The sequence below is a fragment of the Gobius niger genome (assembly GCF_951799975.1).
Source record: "Gobius niger genome assembly, chromosome: 8".
Classification (NCBI taxonomy): domain Eukaryota; kingdom Metazoa; phylum Chordata; class Actinopteri; order Gobiiformes; family Gobiidae; genus Gobius; species Gobius niger.
In genome coordinates, this window is record NC_136859.1 from 21,983,949 (window position 1) to 22,002,867 (window position 18,919).

The following is an 18,919-nucleotide window of genomic DNA, read 5'->3' on the forward strand; positions in this document are numbered from 1 at the left end:
TGGCTCTGTTTGCAGTAGACTACTGTGATAAAATATTAACAAGGGAATTAAATCGCATATTAATACATTTGTTTACTCCGAGAACAAGGTCAGAGTTTTATAGATAAAGCAGTCCAGATATGGGCTCACACAGATTGTATAATGCTACAGCTGCAGGACAGGCGTGAAAGTGAATGCAACTTTCATGACTGTGACACTGTTACTCTTCCCCATTGAAAAAGACACACACACAAAAAAAAAACACTGATGTTGTTGCGCCATCTGGGACAGATCACCCCAGGGCTCCCCCCGATGACATCGCCGAGCAATCTGGTTAAACATCCGCTCTGCAAACGAAGGGCAAAGATGAAGATGTCCAAACCAAGGCGGGAGCGTATCAAAAAAGGACACCCTCCAGAGACAGTGGGGTGATCCTGACAGGAAATGAAAAGGAAAAATGATTGGAAAGCATGTTCTGCTCATGAGTCATCCACGGACTGACCGAAGTGGGCAACGACTCACTCAGCACAGCATCCGTCGCTCTGCATTTGTTTTATTTTTTTATGCAAGTTAAACATTTTAAAAAGACAATATTGATAGCGCATGTAAAATCAGTTACTGGTTTTCACATAATTCTCTTCAGCTGTGATGGATTTCACAGGCGTAGTTTCAAGGCTCATGAAAAATGGATCTTCCGAAAGGATTCGCCACAGCATTTTTACTGCAATGACAGACTGACGATTTTAAGTTCTCAACGATTTAGAAATAATCTGTGTCTTTTTTTCTCCGTTTATTACGTTGCTCCAAATCAATTCACCAAGTGCGTAATTCCACGTCTGTCATCAAGAGTTTTCAATGGGGCATGGGGTATGACATAATTTAAAATGCATTTCCTATTTCATAAAGCTTATCTTGGACTATTCTAGTGGAACATCTTGCAACCGGGCATAGCTTTCAGTAGTGCATTCTATTTTCACTGCTCTAAGTGTCATGATGAGGAGGGGGGAAAGCGCTTATTTTCATGTTTCACTACTTAAACACAGAGTTGCCTTTGTGATATAAATTGCTGTGTTCACATTATTGTTATGGGTGACAGTTTTAAAACAACCTTTTCATAGTTGCATCAATGAAATAGCAATGCTTTACTTTTGGACTGTATTGATATCTTGCCAAACTTGAGAAGTTGAGAATCTCTGAAATGGTATTTTCTTATTGTTGAGATTTCACCATCAAACCACAGATTTATGTTCTTCTGTAATGGTTTGGCCCGGTGTGCGGCTCACTCTGGATGAGAGGGACAGACCGTTTTTTGTGCACATGGCTGAATGGTAAAAGTGCCATAAAAGCTTACTGGCAAGCTGAGCATCGAAGGGTAAATGTTACAATAAGCATTGGTGAAACCTAAATGTTGCTATAGACTAAATCATTCCTTTTACCCTAATATGCAGTATCTGAATAGTGGGATTTGGTGTGTGCTGTATGTGTGGCTGGTTGCAGAAACATAGTCTGGGGTTTGTAGTTTAGATTACTAACTAATTGAAGTACGCATTTTGATTTCTTGACTATGGATCTTTTATACTGATGCTGTTTACTGGCAGATACATCAGCACTTGACACACAACATCAGTCTCCCTCTATTCATATTTTTTTCTTTTAAAGGAGAATACTGTCCAGCTGGCCCTATGTTTGGAATTACACCCCAGGATCCAAACGGGACGGGCTCACAGAAAAGAAAACAGCTGTCAGACAATGACTGACTGTCATGTGACCAGGCCAGTGCTTTCTGAGGAGTGAATGAAGAAGCTGAGCGCGGCTCAAGAATGACACACGTGCACACTCTCGAGACAGACCGATGAATCAGTTTGGCCAGGGCGATCTTTCGACTTTCCAGACTCTCAACAATTGTTAAGAGTTGCTGCTAATCCATCTAAATGTGATACATGGATAATATCAGAGCATACTCAATACGTAGTACACATCACATTAATATACTTTCTATACAATGCAACATTTACTTGGTGAATTTCCATAGTAAATAATTCAGCATTTATTAATTGATTGCTGGTTTACAAAATATATTTGATAACACTCATATAGTAAAATTACACATTATCAATTAGTATTTTTTTTTCTATAAAGAACACTTTGTACAGCCACGTTTCATTCACAGGTGAGTGATCATGCACACTTTTTTTTTCACCTGGGGCGAACTGGTGGACGTGTGGTTGGCTAACAGTGATACATTTAATCCCAAACCCCAGACTGTTCTGTCTAATAGACTTCCTTTTTGTGTGTAAACATCCACATTTGAAGTTTCAACTCAGAGTCAAAAATGCCAGACTTTCCAAAAATGCTGTTCTTTTTCTAATCTTACTTGTCTCACTTCGCAGCAGTGTGGCTTTGCTGTACAAACAGTGGACATCCTCAGACTGACCCCGATGAACCCGGTCTGGGTTCTGGACTGTTAGTCGGGAGTCTGCGGGACTGAATGCAGTCTCAGTCCTGCTGTGGCCCCGGCTCACAGAGAGCCCTCTCAGACCAACAGTATGCACTGGGCTCGCAGCTAATGTATGTTTGTGATACTGTATGTGGAAGCTGAGGATCAGACAGATTTGGTAAAAAAAAAAATCAAATGGGAATAGTTTGTAATTCAGGATTTTTTCTCTTAAGTGCTTTGCATGGAGCACTAAATCACAAGTAAAACAGAACATTATTATTATATTTCGCACTTTACAATTTAGCTTGGTCTTTACTTTAATATTCAAGCGGCTGTTGTAAGCTGAACGTAAGTCTACTTATTAACATGCAAGAGATTAGACTGGGTGGTTAAACTCTCTGAAATATGGCACAAAAACTATAACTGGCACATTGCTATTCAATATGACAATCTGTGACAAAATGAAAAACTTATGAAGATTTTAAGGTCCAATATTTGACAAAACTCAAACACAACAAAAGCTTCTATTTACTTAAAAATTGGGCGGACAATCAGTGAAAAAATACTCCAGTGAGATTTGTTATTTTAGCACAGCTTTAAGACGAACACTAGCTAATAGAAGCAGTTTTATTTCATTTTGCTAAACTAATTTAAAACTTTGCAATAACTTGTTCCATCAGTAATATAATTCAACCTCTTGACTTTTCCTGTCATCTATCACTTTCACGCCACACGCGACTTAAAATGAGTAGAAATCCGACTCTTGTTTGTCTAATACGTGCAGTATAATACTGCATTAGTGGGGGTGCGTAAGTATATGATTACGCTAATCAAATCAGAGCTCAGTCTCGTCTCCTCGGCCTTCTAACTGTGTCTGTCACTGCCTCCATTCTTTCCTCACCAACCAGGTTTAATTGGAGACTAATGAAAATTTGTTTTAGGGAAATTATTCCAAGTTTGCAAGGCTTCTTGTCGCACAGACAGGTGAATCCCAGACTGCATTAATATTTCCACCAGTGTGTTGTCTGTCCTCTTGTATGAAATTACCTGTGTTTATTTTGTATCAGCTTCACCATCTGAGCCCCTTTGCCTCGGCTGCTCTGTCTAAACCATTTCATTTATCCGTCACAGAATCATATTTGTGCTTTGCTAAAGGTTATGTTTGTTATAAACAATGCGGTAAACTTCACTCTTTTAGCAATGTTCTCCCCAAAGCTACCACAACTCACATTGCGCTTATTGCACCTATCTGCTTCTTCAGAATTAAATTTAACTCAAGAGAGATTATTATATTATACTTCAGCCTTACACCATTGCGTCAATCAACACATCTGAATGAATGACGAAGAAATGCTGTAAAAATAGGTCAAAACTGCAAATAGTTTTCATCATAAGTTCAACCCTAACGGCACCCAAACGGCCAGTGACGCTCAGGGCAGTTGGACGCCACTGGACACAAGGGGGCGCCCTTCCAACCCTCTCAGCTGAGGCCTCATTGCTCTTCAGTCACAGACAGAGAAGTGAAGAAGGAAGTCATGGGGATTCTGCTTTAGATAGAACTTCAGACTTCTGCTGGAAATGAGTTATATCATACTCTGACACTCAAAAATATGGTAAAACAACAAATATAGGAGAAATTAAAAATAATAAAATCATTAAACCCATGTTCAATTATTGCATCTGTAAAATATTGATCTTTAGCATGTTGCCATTTCGGAAACTTCTGTTTTATGCTGAATGTTATAAAACCAAATGCAGTGTGACATTTGTAATCAGCAAATGCCTTTGTCTGTACCAGGAATACATTCACCTACAGCAACTCACTTTGACTTTTTGGTAGCTGCTTTCTCCCCAGTGCCTCCAGTGCATCACTGGATTGTTTATTGTAATGATAGGATGAGCGGCTGAAATCTGGGTGGCTTTGGCAGTAACACTCAATTTAACCAAAAGCGAGCCTAAATTATGTTTCAGAAATTCAGATCACAGTCATGGTTTGCTAAGGAGAGTATAGTAAAGTTTATGTCAGTGTATAGGCATTCGCACTGAAGTGGTTCAAATATGCAGTAAGGGCTACTATTAGTGGTCAGACGAATGCAAGTGGTACAAGGCAGTAGCTAAATTCAAACCGATGGCTTTTGTGAGGGCCAAGATGTCATCTGTTCAAGGAGAGACAGTTGCAAATAGGAGTTTAAAGACCCATTTAAATGCAGGGAGATGAAATGACTGGCATTTGCTGAAATGTTTGAAATCATTGGCAATATAAAGGGGACTGAAACAGTGTGAGCATAGACTTAGTTCAGAAAATGTGTTAAATTTGGACATTTTTACTAAACTATGGGACAAAAAAATGGTAAGAAAGTTCATCATCTAGTTTGAATACTGATTGTTGCAATGTGCTTTAATGTGTTTTATCTTTGTGATTGAAAATTGGCACATGTGTTATAACACATACAATGCATCTGGTTCGTCCAATGCAGTTGCTATGTCCATATTAGATAAATAAATACATACATTTGATAAAATAAAATGCTTACTAAGTAGTGGAGTCCCCCAGGGGTCAATTATGGGGCCCCTCTTATTTAACCTCTACATGCTTCCATTGGGTCAGCAAATACATAGCGATAATGTGTCCTACCACAACTATACAGATGACACTTTGATCTATGTGTCACTGACGGCTGGTGAGCATGGGCCTGTAGATACACTGTCACTGTTTGTGGATGCAAAACAACTTTCTCCAACTAAACTCAGACAAAACTGAAATAATTGTTTTTGGCCCGCAGACACAAAGAGAAAGCGTTATCAGTCACCTCGATAACATTAGCAGCTTTATATCATGTAAAAACATTGCCAAGATCAGAGGAATAATGTCAAAACCAGACTTAAAGAGACTAGCCCATGCATTTGTCTCCAGCAGGTTAGACTAACTGTAACAGTCTGCTCACTGGCCTCTCTAAACATTAGACAGCTGCAGTGCATCCAGAGCGCTGCTCTATTCTTTCTACCCGTGAATTTGACAACTGAAAGTATTTGATGCACTCTTTGCTTTTACTGTAATTAATTAATTAATTAATAAGATTAAGAACCCCATGAACTGCTACCTTAACGTGGTGGGGGAATGATCCGAGGAGCTATGTTGTCTGGGGCTTTATGCCCCTGGTAGGGTCTCCCATGGCAAACAGGTCCGAGGTGACGGGTCAGACGAAGAGCAGTTCAGAAGATCTCTATGGACGTACAATATTCAAGGACCGTGACGTCGCCCGGCATGGCGCAGCCGGGGCCCCACCCTGGAGCCAGACCTGGGGTTGGGGCCCGAACGCGAGCGTCTGGTGGCCGGGTCTCTGCCCACGGGGCCCGGCCGGGCCCAGCCCGAAGGGACGACCTGTGGACCCACCACCCGCAGAGGGATCCGCAGGGGTCGGGTGCGGAGAGGACTGGGTGGCAGTCAGAGGCAGGTGCCTCGACGACCTGGTCCGCATGCACAGCTTCTGGCGTTCGGGACATGGAACGTCACCTCACTGGGGGGGAAGGAGCCTGAGCTTGTGCGGGAGGTTGAGAGATACCGACTAGATATAGTCGGGCTCACCTCCACACACAGCTTGGGTTCCGGATCCCAACTCCTGGAGAGAGGCTGGACTCTCCATTTTTCTGGAGTTGCCCGCGGGGAGAGGCGGCGGGCTGGGGTGGGTTTGCTCATATCCCCCCAGCTCAGCCGCCACGTGTTGGAGTTCACCCCGGTGGACGAGAGGGTCGCGTCCCTACGCCTTCGGGTCGGGGACAGGTCTCTCACCGTTGTTTCGGCCTACGGGCCCAACATCGGTGCAGAGTACCCGGCCTTCTTGGAGTCCCTGGGAGGGGTACTAGATGGTGCTCCGACTGGGGACTCCATTGTTCTGCTGGGGGACTTCAACGCCCACGTGGGTAACGACAGTGAGACCTGGGAGGGGGTGATTGGGAAGAACGGCCTCCCCGATCTGAACCCGAGTGGTGTTCTGTTATTGGACTTCTGTGCTAGTCACAGTTTGTCCATAACGAACACCATGTTCGAGCACAAGGGTGTCCATAAGTGCACGTGGCACCAGGACACCCTAGGCAGGAGGTCGATGATCGACTTTGTAGTTGTGTCGTCTGACCTCCGGCCGCGTGTCTCGGACACTCGGGTGAAGAGAGGGGCTGAGCTGTCAACTGATCACCACCTGGTGGTGAGCTGGATCCGCTGGCAGGGGAGGAAGCCGGTCAGACCTGGCAGGCCCAAGCGTGTTGTGAGGGTCTGCTGGGAACGTCTGGTGGATCCCTCTGTCAGTGGGGTCTTCAACTCCCTCCGGAAGAGCTTCACCCAGATTCCGGGGGAGGCGGGGGACATGGAGTCAGAGTGGACTCTGTTCTCCTCCTCCATTGTCGATGCGGCTGCTCGTAGTTGTGGCCGTAAGGTCTCTGGTGCCTGTCGCGGCGGCAATCCCCGAACCCGGTGGTGGCGCCCGGAAGTAAGGGATGCCGTCAAGCTGAAGAAGGAGTCCTACCTGGCCTTGTTGGCTTGTGGGACTCCTGAGGCAGCTGAGAGGTACCGGCAGGCCAAGCGTGCTGCAGCTCGTGCGGTCGCGGAGGCTAAAACTCGGGTCTGGGAGGAGTTCGGGGAGGCCATGGAGGAAGACTATCGGTCGGCCTCGAAGAGATTCTGGCAAACCATCCGGCGCCTCAGGAGGGGGAAGCAGTGCTTCACCAACACTGTGTACAGTGCGGGTGGGGGGCTGCTGACCTCGACTGGGGATGTCGTCGGGCGGTGGAAGGAGTACTTCGAGGACCTCCTCAATCCCGTCGTCACGTCTTCCAATGAGGAAGCAGAGGCTGAGGACTCGGAGGTGGGCTCGCCCATCACCGGGGCTGAAGTCACCAAGGTGGTGAGAAAGCTCCTTGGTGGCAAGGCTCCGGGGGTGGATGAGATTCGCCCTGAGTACCTTAAGTCTCTGGATGTTGTAGGACTGTCTTGGCTGACACGTCTCTGCAACATCGCGTGGCGGTCGGGGACAGTGCCCCTGGATTGGCAGACCGGGGTGGTGGTCCCTCTCTTTAAAAAGGGGGATCGGAGGGTGTGTTCCAATTACAGAGGAATCACCCTCCTTAGCCTCCCCGGTAAGGTCTATTCCGGGGTGCTGGAGAGGAGGATCCGGCCGATGGTTGAACCTCGGATCCAGGAGGAACAATGCGGTTTTCGTCCTGGTCGTGGCACACTGGACCAACTCTATACCCTTCATCGGGTACTCGAGGGTTCGTGGGAGTTCGCCCAACCAGTCCACATGTGTTTTGTGGATCTGGAGAAAGCGTTCGACCGCGTCCCTCGTGGTGCCCTGTGGGGGGTGCTCCGGGAGTATGGGGTCCGGGGCCCTCTGCTAAGGGCTGTCCGTTCCCTGTATGACCGCAGCAGGAGCTTGGTTCGCATTGCCGGCAGTAAGTCAGACCTGTTCCCGGTGCGTGTTGGTCTCCGCCAGGGCTGCCCTTTGTCACCGGTTCTGTTCATTACTTTTATGGACAAAATTTCTAGGCGCAGCCAGGGGCCGGAGGGTGTCCGGTTTGGGAGCCTCAGAGTCTCATCTCTGCTGTTTGCTGACGATGTTGTTCTGATGGCTCCAACGAACCAGGACCTTCAGCACGCACTGGGGCGGTTTGCAGCCGAGTGTGTAGCGGCCGGGATGAGGATCAGCACCTCCAAATCCGAGGCCATGGTTCTCCACCGGAAAAAGGTGGCTTCCCCTCTTCGGGTCGGTGGGGAGTCCTTGCCTCAAGTGGAGGAGTTCAAGTATCTCGGGGTCTTGTTCACGAGTGGGGGACGGATGGAGCGTGAGATTGATAGTCGGATCGGTGCGGCGTCAGCAGTGATGCGGTCGCTGTATCGGTCTGTCGTGGTGAAGAGGGAGCTGAGTCGGAGGGCAAAGCTCTCGATTTACCGATCGATCTACGTTCCCACCCTCACCTATGGTCATGAGATTTGGGTCATGACCGAAAGGACAAGATCGCGAATACAAGCGGCCGAAATGAGTTTCCTTCGCAGGGTGGCTGGGCGCACCCTCCGAGATCGGGTGAGGAGCTCAGTTACCCGGGAGGAGCTCGGAGTAGAGTCGCTGCTCCTTCACGTCGAAAGGAGCCAGCTGAGGTGGCTCGGGCATCTGTTTCGGATGCCTCCTGGTCGCCTCCCGCGGGAGGTGTTCCAGGCATGTCCTAGTGGGACAAGGCCTCGTGGAAGGCCCAGGACACGGTGGAGGGACTATGTCTCCGAGCTGGCCTGGTGTCGCCTCGGGGTCCCCCCAGAACAGCTGGAGGAGGTGTGTGTGGATCGGGAAGTTTGGGCATCTCTGCTGAGACTGCTGCCCCAGCGACCCGGCCCCGGATAAAGCGGAAGAAAATGGATGGATGGATGGATGGAATTAATAAGATAAGATAAGAACTTTATCAATCCGTTAGGAACTTCATTTAATAATTACTTTTTACATTGATGTTTTAGGGATTGATTTTATCTGCCCTCTTGTAATTCTATGTAACTGTGAAGCACTTTGAATTACCTCGTGCATGAATTGTGCTCTACAAATACTGTAAACTTGCCTTGCCCTCCGTGTATGAAATGATGACCTGATGATGGCACTTCCCAGTGTAATGACTATGTATCCTGGTGCTGATAGAAGAACATGGTGTTTACTCTGGGTGTGTGAGAGGAGACAGTCATTTGTCAACAGTGGTTAGTGTGGGGCGCCCCATGCATGTACATAGAAGTGTAACCAGAGCAGCCAATGAGGGGCCAGGGCAGTGGCTCTGGGCAACCGCAGCACACTCAACATGTGTTTTGAAAACTCTCTCACCCTTCACGGTAAAGTTGGAGGAGTTCTATGGCAATTAAAAAAGTGTGTTTTTAAGATCAGGACTAGCACAGTAGTTCCGGCCTTAAGCATTAACACATTTGAGTCCCAAGCTCAGATAACTCAAAAGAGACTGTGCAGAGACTAAAGCCAGCCCCCCAAACACCCCCCCCCCCCCCCCCCCCAAGTGCCAATGGATCTGACCGAGACGCGGATTAACCAATGCGACCAAGAGACATATCCTCTATTACTAAACAAACATGGTGACATATGCAAGTGTGAAGTAATCTATTTCGCACACACATGATAGAACGAGAAACATGATGGATGTCTTCAAAATCACTAATACAAAAGCACTAATGCACAGCAGGAGTGAGGGCAACAAAGTAAATAATGTAAACCTCGTAAATGAATGCATGTGCAGTAAACTGAAAGATAAGCTTTGAAACTATCTTGAAACCTCTGACTTCAAGGACTATTTGGAAAACTATCTGTTACAATGCCCTGAATTGTCAAACAAAAATTTAATAGACAAGGACTTATTTTTCTGGGTTAGTATTTGATTTAAAATGAACAGAATTTCCGAGTAATGGTCACACCGTGTCTGTCTGAATGTAGAGGTAATCATTGCCATAAAGCTCGTAAAAATCGTTCACACAGAAATGACTTTACAACATTTTGTGAATTTATGATCCGCGTTGGAAACTATTCTTGTTATATCTTATCCACACTTTCCCTCATATGTCAACACCATCAGCACTAATTTGCTCAAAGATTTTGTCAGGCGTAGGTTAAAGTCAATCCAAAAAGTTTTATTTGCAGGAGAAAAGTACATTGCGCACTAATGTTTGAAGCGGTAGTTCCTGGGCTTAATTTACATTTCTCCATCTCATTGGTTTTGAGGGATGAGGATGTGTGACCTATTTTGGAACATCAGGCAAAGATATTAATAATGTGTTTAATGACTGTGAAGTATTTTGGCCTGTTCTCCAAATCTGTCACACCAGTCTAAAAGTCCTCCAAATCATTACATGGATAGCATGGATTCTCATGGATAGCAATCCATGAGGGGCCACACACAAAAAATATTTTGAATTGTGTGGTGTGTTGATATGCAGCAGTGGTTGGATTAAAAGTAAATTGAGAAAGTGTTTTATCTTTCTAATTAAAATATTAGATTAGAAAAATAGTAAACATGTAATGACTGAAACAATATCGAAAGTGTAAGGGTGTTTGTGGAGTGTTGTCATTACAGCATCTAATACTGTCCCACAAATACCTGAAAGGACAACAAGACAGCGATATTGGTAATGGTAGGATCTGACTCTAAATAATATTCCCCCCCGCTTTGAAAATATCAAATAGACTGTGGCAGTTCTACTATTCAAAGATACATCTGTCTTTGCCATATCAAACGGATAGAGTCATTCGTCCTGCAGCTCCGGGTACTTATATAAGATAAACCTGCTAACCTCAATGACGCTAATCTGAGAGACAAGTGGATCACCTTCTTCCCTTGCCCTCCCCCCACCTCCCCCAGGGCCTGCTAGTCTCTGTCTGCATCGTCAAGCTGTTTTCCTGATTTCACATCCAATTTGACTTCTGTTCCTCACCCACAGTCCATAAATCACAAAGTTGAATCGCTGTGTGTTTTCTTCTCCTCAGCGATAGCGGCAGATGAGGTGTAGATTTACGCAAGTTTGTTCATCTTTGGTTCAGAGCAATAACAGAAAGCAGACAGTTCCCCATTGCTCCTACTCGCTGTTTTGTTTGTCTATCTCAACAAGTGTCTGGTTCCAGTTGAGCTTCCCATAAGAGCTGTACAAATATACAAGAGCTTGGTCAAGGAAAGCTATTTCTTACAGCAAGACACCTGTACTCATTCATACTGCATGTCTGTCTTTCTTTGGGTTTCATAGATTGTCGCAGCAGCTATGGACCTTAGACACGACACAGAATGATGCAGGTCACGGGGGCAATATCTGGATGGGCTCACGCTTTTGCATCTCTCCCATGTCTAAGTGCAAGCATTTTCATCGGGCACACCAGTTCACCCCATCGACCATAAAATTAAAGGCGAATCTTCCAGCTCGCTGTGGAAGTCCCGCCTCAGGATCTGGGGTGGGGTTTCTTGACACATTACAGAGTAAGAAAGCTAGGACAATATCATCCAAATGCTGATATCGTCATGATCTTTGTGGGTCTATACTGGTTAATATAAAAACTTTAATTTCATTTCAACAAGATGTGCGCCTTTAGATGATTATGATGGAAAGGCTGAAACTTAGTAAGTGCGTGTTGTGTCGTGCAGCTTGCAATTGCAATCATTTAAGTGTTCACTAATTGTACTAATTGTATCTGAGATGTAGTTTAATCTGAGGAGATAATTCAGGTGGTGTACTTTGCAATTACTGTATATAACATGAACATAGCTGGATTATGAAATTAACAGACAAAACGTCTCACTGGGGATTGTAGTTTGGAGGCAGGGTTACAAGCATACGTACAGCCATTTTAGAACCTTTTACGGTTCTATATTTCGTCACATACATGGAACCCTTTTCAGGGCAAAAGGTCTATTCTTTTTAAAGCAGTGCTTTTTTCAGGATCTGTGTTGTAATACTTATAAGAGCCCAGACTTAGAACAACGCAAGCCTCCTCCAGAGGAGACTGCTACGTGAACTTTAGAATTTGGACAGAATTGCTTCTCTGTCAAAGTTGCAGGGATGTGCAACTCTTTGTCATTGCCTGTTCAAGAGTGTAGTTACAGTTTAACAGTTTAAACTTTACTTGAAGAAATGGTTGAAAGATGGTAAAAAATGTGTGATCACTAGCACAGACCTGGTAATCATGTTTAAATGGTGAATATTACTCAAATAATGAAGCAAGTTACTGTAAATATTGTATTTGGACTGTTGTTGAGGTGATCCTTCTGTCTGTGCTTCTTGTAGATGTTTATCTGTATTGTACTCTTGGGTGAAAATACGAACCTGCTATCACTCTGCCTCTGCCCAGGGACTGCAGATGAAAATCAGCTTGTAGCTATCTCTTGTCTGTGCAAAACATTTGAAATAATGGTCTATCTGTAAAAAAAGAACAATAAAACAGATTCTGTACTGTGTTATATTGACATCATGTAGTGAAGAGCAGCTCTGAACCTTTACTGAAGCTGCTTAAACTGCTGTGTTTAATATGAAAGAAAGTGCCTAACTGCCATGCTGTTGCTATGCTATGTCATCACACACATAGCCTCTACATATTTGTGAACTAGTCAAGTTGCTGTATTTAACAGTTGATATGTTGCATTAAGATAGAAAGGTCTGTAAAAATAGAACATCTTTAATGCATGCAATGCACATTGTATGTGTCCAATGCTTTGTGTTAATAATAGGTAAAGACTCACCTCTGATGTAGCAGCTTCAATCAGGTCTGGTGGATTGTCTGTCTGTGAAATGGATTCTTTTCACTAAAAGGGTTCTTCTGATTCTAAATAGAACCTTTTACACAAAAATGGAACCCTTTAGGGGCTCATAAAACCTTTAGTTTTAAGAATGATATGCTGAGAAGAAGAGAAATAATGAAGAAATTCCCATGAAGCTATAGTCACTCCCTCACTGCCCATAGATAGCTAATTAAAAATATTATACATGGCATTTTGAAGAATAAGTTTGAGTAAAACACTAACACTGCATTTCAACACAGTGTGTGCTCAAAGCTAAACTCTTTATTTGGAAAACAATTTAGTTGACAGTTGAAATAATAAGAGCCTCGAAAGCTGTTAGCTTCTGTTCCGCCTTTCAACAAAATTTATCTTCAACAAACCACTAGAACAAGGTTTTAAAGGGATTAAGGAAAAGCCAGCCTTGAAATTATAAAACGTTTCATCAGCATATTTTAGACTGAGTGCAGGAGACTCGCTTTGAAGCAGGAAGGGGATTGAGTGATGTGTACACTTGAGCAAAACCTTTATGTATTTTGAGCATGAAGCTGAAACCAATTAAGCACTTATGATATGAGTGCGAGGCTAATTGGCTGCACGTGACAGCTTCAGTCGCCCCATAGGCAAAAGCATTTAGATAATTATAAACAGACCAATAGAAAACTATAGGCAACACACATCATGTGTCTTTTACACTATATGGAAATATTCAAGAGCTCAGTCTCAGTTCAAGACATGTTTTAAATGTTTTAGTTATTATAGCAGTTAAAACTAGAGGAGCAGAGAGCTGTATAGAATACAAATTAACCAACAAATATAGTGTTTGAAACGCTTCTTGCATCAGTCCATTGTCCAAGTCAGTAATTCTCAGATTAATGAGGTGCAAATGTGCTTAAGTGAAATCGATAATGTCCTTATCACATCTGCTAAGAACAGTGGTATCACACACTGAAACTCTTAGTCATACTGCCTCTCCCTTTATCCAGGAAAGTGTGTTCCTCAAATGTGGACACATTTGATCAGATTGTTAACCGTGAGACAGCCCATCTCCACTGGGACCACCAGTGCACTGAACTGCTGCCTGGGTGAGCAGAATCTGATGATCAAGCAAACATATTCAAGACACAATAGTGTCCAAGTGGATGCAAATCCCTTGACATGAAACAATACCACCCAGTCTGGCAGAACTGGGCATAGTTTAGACCTGGCTGTGGAGCAGGTTCAGGCTAAGATCATTTCACGTGTCAAATCCAAGGTACAGGAGCCAAATCCAGCCTTTGCCAAGTTGTTATCCTGAACTTGATAAATAAAGTTTTAAACATGTCAGTCAACTACTCTTTGGAATTGGAGCATAAAATATGCAATTTCTTAGCAACATCGAGTAGTCTTATTCCAGACTTAAAAATATATAAAAATAAAAAATCACAAAAACTGCCATATATATGTTTATTTGTATATTTTATTGATGAAAACAACATGAACATTTTGACCCATTTTACACATAACATAGCAAAATCTATTGAGAACATCTCCTTTGAAGCCTTATCACAGATCAAAACTGCAACATCTGCAGTGTCTCAAACATTTATAAAAATAATAACAATCATAAAAATAGACACAATGACTTTTAAGTTTTTTTAAATGGTGATTGTAAAAGACTGTGTTACAGAAACTGATTTTTTTCATTTTTTTCCCAGACAATGCATACAAGACAATGCTCTGACCAACAATCTATCTGATTTAGGCACAATCACTAAAGGACGGGCAGACAGGAGATAACTAGGCAGCTGTTAGGACTTCACTGAGAATAAACAACTATACATGACCTGTGGAATCCAAACTAGAAACTATTGACCATGGTTTGACACAGAAAAAATTGTGGCAATGGATTGTTGCTGGTCTTTTTGTTATTTGAGTAACACTATGTTATTATGAGATTTGGCAAAGCTGAAGAATGTCATATATACAGTTTGATAGGTGTGAAGTATAAACAAAACATACAGACATATGTGGAATAACCCTATGAAAACACATTTTAGGCAGAATTAAGTGTTATCTTGATTCACACTATGTTCCCTTTCAAGAGCAGCAGCCCCAGGAGCAGCAGTGCTGCAATGCATCGAGCCTCAGAACAACCACATTACCAGCTGCACCCATCTGTCCAGACTCACTGCTCTCACATTACACCAAACTCCCTCTGGATATTGGTCCAATTACTATTGTCAACCAACTAACAAATTGTTTAGCACCAAGCAGCCACTTAAATTAGGCTAATGATATTTTGCAACCCAAAATCCTGTGTGGGCCTTTGAATGCAAGGTCTGCAGAGCAGGCCCTAAGTTCAAGCTCTTGAGCAGAGGCTGAGGAATTCCCTGCCCGGGTGCTACAGCAAACAGTGTCTCATCATCCAATGTGTCGGCAAATATCTTTTCTAGAGAGAGCCTTAGAGTACATACCAACCAATAGCCATTCTAGCGTTTTCTGTGAGTCTGGCCTTAAATAAGGGTGCACCACCATTTAGGAAAAATACAAACTCGTATTAACTTGCTGATGATCTAAACACATCTGTAAACCTTAGTTACTCTCAGGAATAGAGCTCAACCTGTTGTTTTATGCACATTTTTCGAGCCCCACTTTATAAAATGAAAAATGTGAATCCTGCAACAACTTGTCCCATCTTTACGGCTGCCATTTTTCATCCAAATGCACACAGCAATGACTGTGCTGGAGTATGTTACATTCATGATTCTTAGTCTGGAGGCTACTGCTCGGTTGTTATGAACTAACAAGAAGAGCTTAAGTTCACAAACGTCGGTTGGCTAGCCTGCTCTTTTTCCTCCTGAGCAGGCACTAGGCACTTATCAAAACACATGTTCACATTCGCAAAGAAACACTAGCTTCATATGTAGTTAATTTTTTGCCCATCAAAACTGGGTTTTAACAGAAGAAACAATCGAAGGATCTTTGGTCTGTAAACAACCATAAAAATCTCTTTATGAGGTGAGATGTGTGTTTGGGATCCAAACTGTAAGCACCATCTCACCAGTTCATCTGAATGTCTTGTGTCCCTTTAGAATGCTGGACACACCCCCAGAAAGCACATTCAGCCACAGCAGCAGCCTTATCATTTAACTGATATAACAGCCTGTTTTATCAGCCATTATTCATGTCATAATCTGCAAAGTTAGTCTTTTTACATGTGAGATATTCACACTTCAAGAAAAGACCAACTGTATTTTGTTTGCTAGTCACACAAACTTATGAAGGAAAACACAGCTTTGATGCAAAACATTATAAAGTCTCCTTTATAAGTCTCTCAGCTGTTTGGCAGAGCTGCCTGTTAAAATAAGTGGGTCCCTCCCTCTCAAGCCGGGCTCAGTTACAGGGCAGCCAGGTGGAGTAGGCAGGCTGCTGGCAGGCGAACACTGGCTGGACCTGTGCAATGTAGTAGTTACTGAAGTTGCCGTCTGCCACATAAGGAGCAGGTTGATAGTAACAGGTGACGTTGGCTACATTAGGAATGACATTCTGCTCTGCCAAAACGCGCACCGCTAACATAGCTATGAGCCCTAAAGTCTGCCGCCTCTCATGTCCCATCAGACATACTGTGCTTTCATTGACCACTCCATGGAGGGTCATTAGGTAGTCATACTTGCGGTCCTCAAGGCCCACAAAGTGGTTCTGAAGGTAAGACTCCAGTTTGCGCTGCTGTTCACCAATGTCGGGGAAGTCTATGAAGAACCGTGAGCACATGTATCGCTGGAGAGACTTCATCTCAGACTCCGAGGCAGCCCTGAAGCCCCTCACCAGCAGGTGGCAGTACTTGAGCAGACCCCCTCCCCGTATCTCCTCTGGGTTACGGGTGCATATCATCTTGTGCCGCAGGTGGTCCAGAGCCTCACCAAAGTCCCCATAGACGCTCTCTCCCATAATCGTGGGGTGGAAGGTCTCAGACATGGGGTTCTCAGAGCACTCATAAAACAGAAGCAGTGAGTCCAGTTTGATCTGAAAGGAGTCCACACTGAACTCAAACTGCCGCCTCAAAGAGTCCACAAACTTCAGCTCTACGTTCTTCCCTCTGTTGTTGGATAAAGAGATGAGGCTCCAGCGATCCGAGTCAGTGCACACCTTCACCATTTTCTGCACATAGGCCTCCTGTGTCAACACGCAAGTGGGAGACAGACACAAGAAATGTGTTATTCAGAAAACACATGTGAGAAAATCCTATGATACTACATAGTAGGTACTGTATATGTACACCTAAGAAATGTACTTTAAACTGACACATTTTAATCTCATAATGTATGACTGTTTCCAGTGTGTGTCCAAAGCCTGGTGTGATTAATGCTATTGACCCAAATATAAGCCTCTGCTTGGATGTGGGGCATAGGTGCCTGAGCTCAGGATCCCTTCTAAATTGGTTTAATCTAATCTTCTTACCGCAGAAAAGCAACATTTTACTATCGTTGAACTAATCTAATTGACAAATCTGTGGTGTGTAATTGCCTTCAACCCCGATGGAAATAAATACAATTAAATCGTATCACATGTATAGGCTACAAGTAAGCAAAAGGAGTACCTTTAGTGTTAGGGGCGATATTTTCTCTTTATTCACACAGTCGGGTAAAAAGTCGAGGAGACAGTCCAACACTATGTCCTTCACAGTCTGGAAAGCACTTTCTCCTTTCATATCAGCGCAGAAAATGAGATCAAGGTCCTTGTAACCCAGTCCACTGTCTTCGTGCAGTACGTGGCTGGCCGCGGAGCCGTTCAAACGCACCTCACGGACGTGAATGTGCTTCTCCTCCATTCGGCTGCGCACCACTTTCACTATCTGCCGCGGCTGCATCTCCAGAGTGGGGAAGTTGCCCCTGCCGTGGATCGGTATGGTCTCAGTTAGGATTGAGTCCAGACGCTGCACTTGGTCCCAGCTGAGCACACTCACGTTACTATTTTCTAAGTCACTGACAGAAATGTCTGCGGAGCCGCTCTCGTCTTCTGACATTGCGCTGAAGGGATACAAAAATAAAAAACAAGCGAAAACAATTAAGCGCTTTTACGCACGAATGAAAAGAAATAAAGCGTCAGGAAATGTATCCATATGCTGCGTATTGCTCAGAGAGGTTTTCTCCAAAGAGTCTGTCGTGTTCTAAAAAAGACCCAAAAATGGAGATGAATGCTTGTTCTTAACATCCAAAGTAAAGCCACGCCGCGCGTAAATCTGAACTTTCTCTTTTCCAGTACGTTGTTCTCCCTAAACATGAACGGCGCATCTGTCACTGCGTCTGAGCGCTACGCATCCCAGTCTTTGAAGGTTGCTAATGAACCAGGAGGAGGGCTCGCTTTTCCGTCCGTGACTCCATCGCCCGAAGGCACGCCTAGGATTTGATGAATTTGCATGAATAAACTTATCTTCGGCTGGAGTTTGACGCACACACCTCCTTCGTCTTCACGGCCGTTTCAGACCTCCTCTCAGAACTCCTGCTGCATAGTTTCCACGCATCTTCTACATACGTATAAAGTTCCCTATTCTTTATTTCACTCAAGCGCATGAAATCCAACCCTTTTCCCCCCCACACGCGATCACAATTCACTTGTTGACCGCCACCAGCCTCAGCCTGCCCAGTCTTTACGCGCCGTGGCTTTGAGTGAAGTCTGCGCGCGGAGAAGCAGCCGTCCTTCACCACACCCACTACACGTGATTGACATGGCACCCAGACTGACGCTTATGAGGTAGCCCTCGGGCTGTTAGCAGTTTAAGAGATCCTGCACATTATCCACTCAGTTGGCCGGCTGAGATAGTTGGTTGCAGAGTTAGCCACGTTTTACTCAAATGCATTTGTTCGGGATTACTAAACTAAAGAAAGACTTTAATAGATAAATGTGCGGGAAGAAGTCAAGAAGCGCCTGCTGCACTGCACGTACCCATGGCGCCCTCTGTAGGCTAATGCCATATGAATATCCAGGAGTAGATGGGAAGGTGTACACTGCCTTAAGACTTAAAAGATTAAGAACATGTTGTTATTGACATTCAAAATAGACACCAAATAATTTCTCAATAATCTAATAAGCCTGTTATCCCCAGACGCCTAATGTGTTTAGCTCAGGATGTCGTACGGAGTGGTTACTCTTAGCTTAATCTCAACTAGAGTTTGTGTAACCTTTGAACCCAAGACCTAAATATGACTTATATGTAAAACATTACATACAAGCAGTATA

At 44.1% G+C, this 18,919-nt stretch overlaps 1 protein-coding gene across 1 annotated transcript; it reads right to left on the reverse strand.

Annotated features, from left to right (window-relative positions):
- Positions 1–15,475: 15,475 nt before the first annotated feature.
- On the reverse strand, positions 15,476–18,459 carry tent5aa (terminal nucleotidyltransferase 5Aa). The gene is made up of 2 exons (XM_079562127.1): positions 17,280–18,459; positions 15,476–16,855 (listed from the first exon to the last, which is right to left on the reverse strand). The coding sequence occupies exons 1-2, from the start codon at positions 17,703–17,705 to the stop codon at positions 16,076–16,078; spliced, it is 1,206 nt and encodes a 401-aa protein (XP_079418253.1). The 5' UTR covers positions 17,706–18,459; the 3' UTR covers positions 15,476–16,075.
- Between the last annotated feature and the right edge of the window lie 460 nt (positions 18,460–18,919).

Excerpts from the sequence above, each read along its gene's own strand:
- tent5aa (XM_079562127.1), bottom strand. The coding sequence starts at position 17,705 with ATGTCAGAAGACGAGAGCGGCTCCGCAGACATTTCTGTCAGTGACTTA. Across the intron at positions 16,856-17,279 it reads TATCGCCCCTAACACTAAAG|GAGGCCTATGTGCAGAAAAT; the intron begins GTACTCCTTTTG and ends GTGTTGACACAG.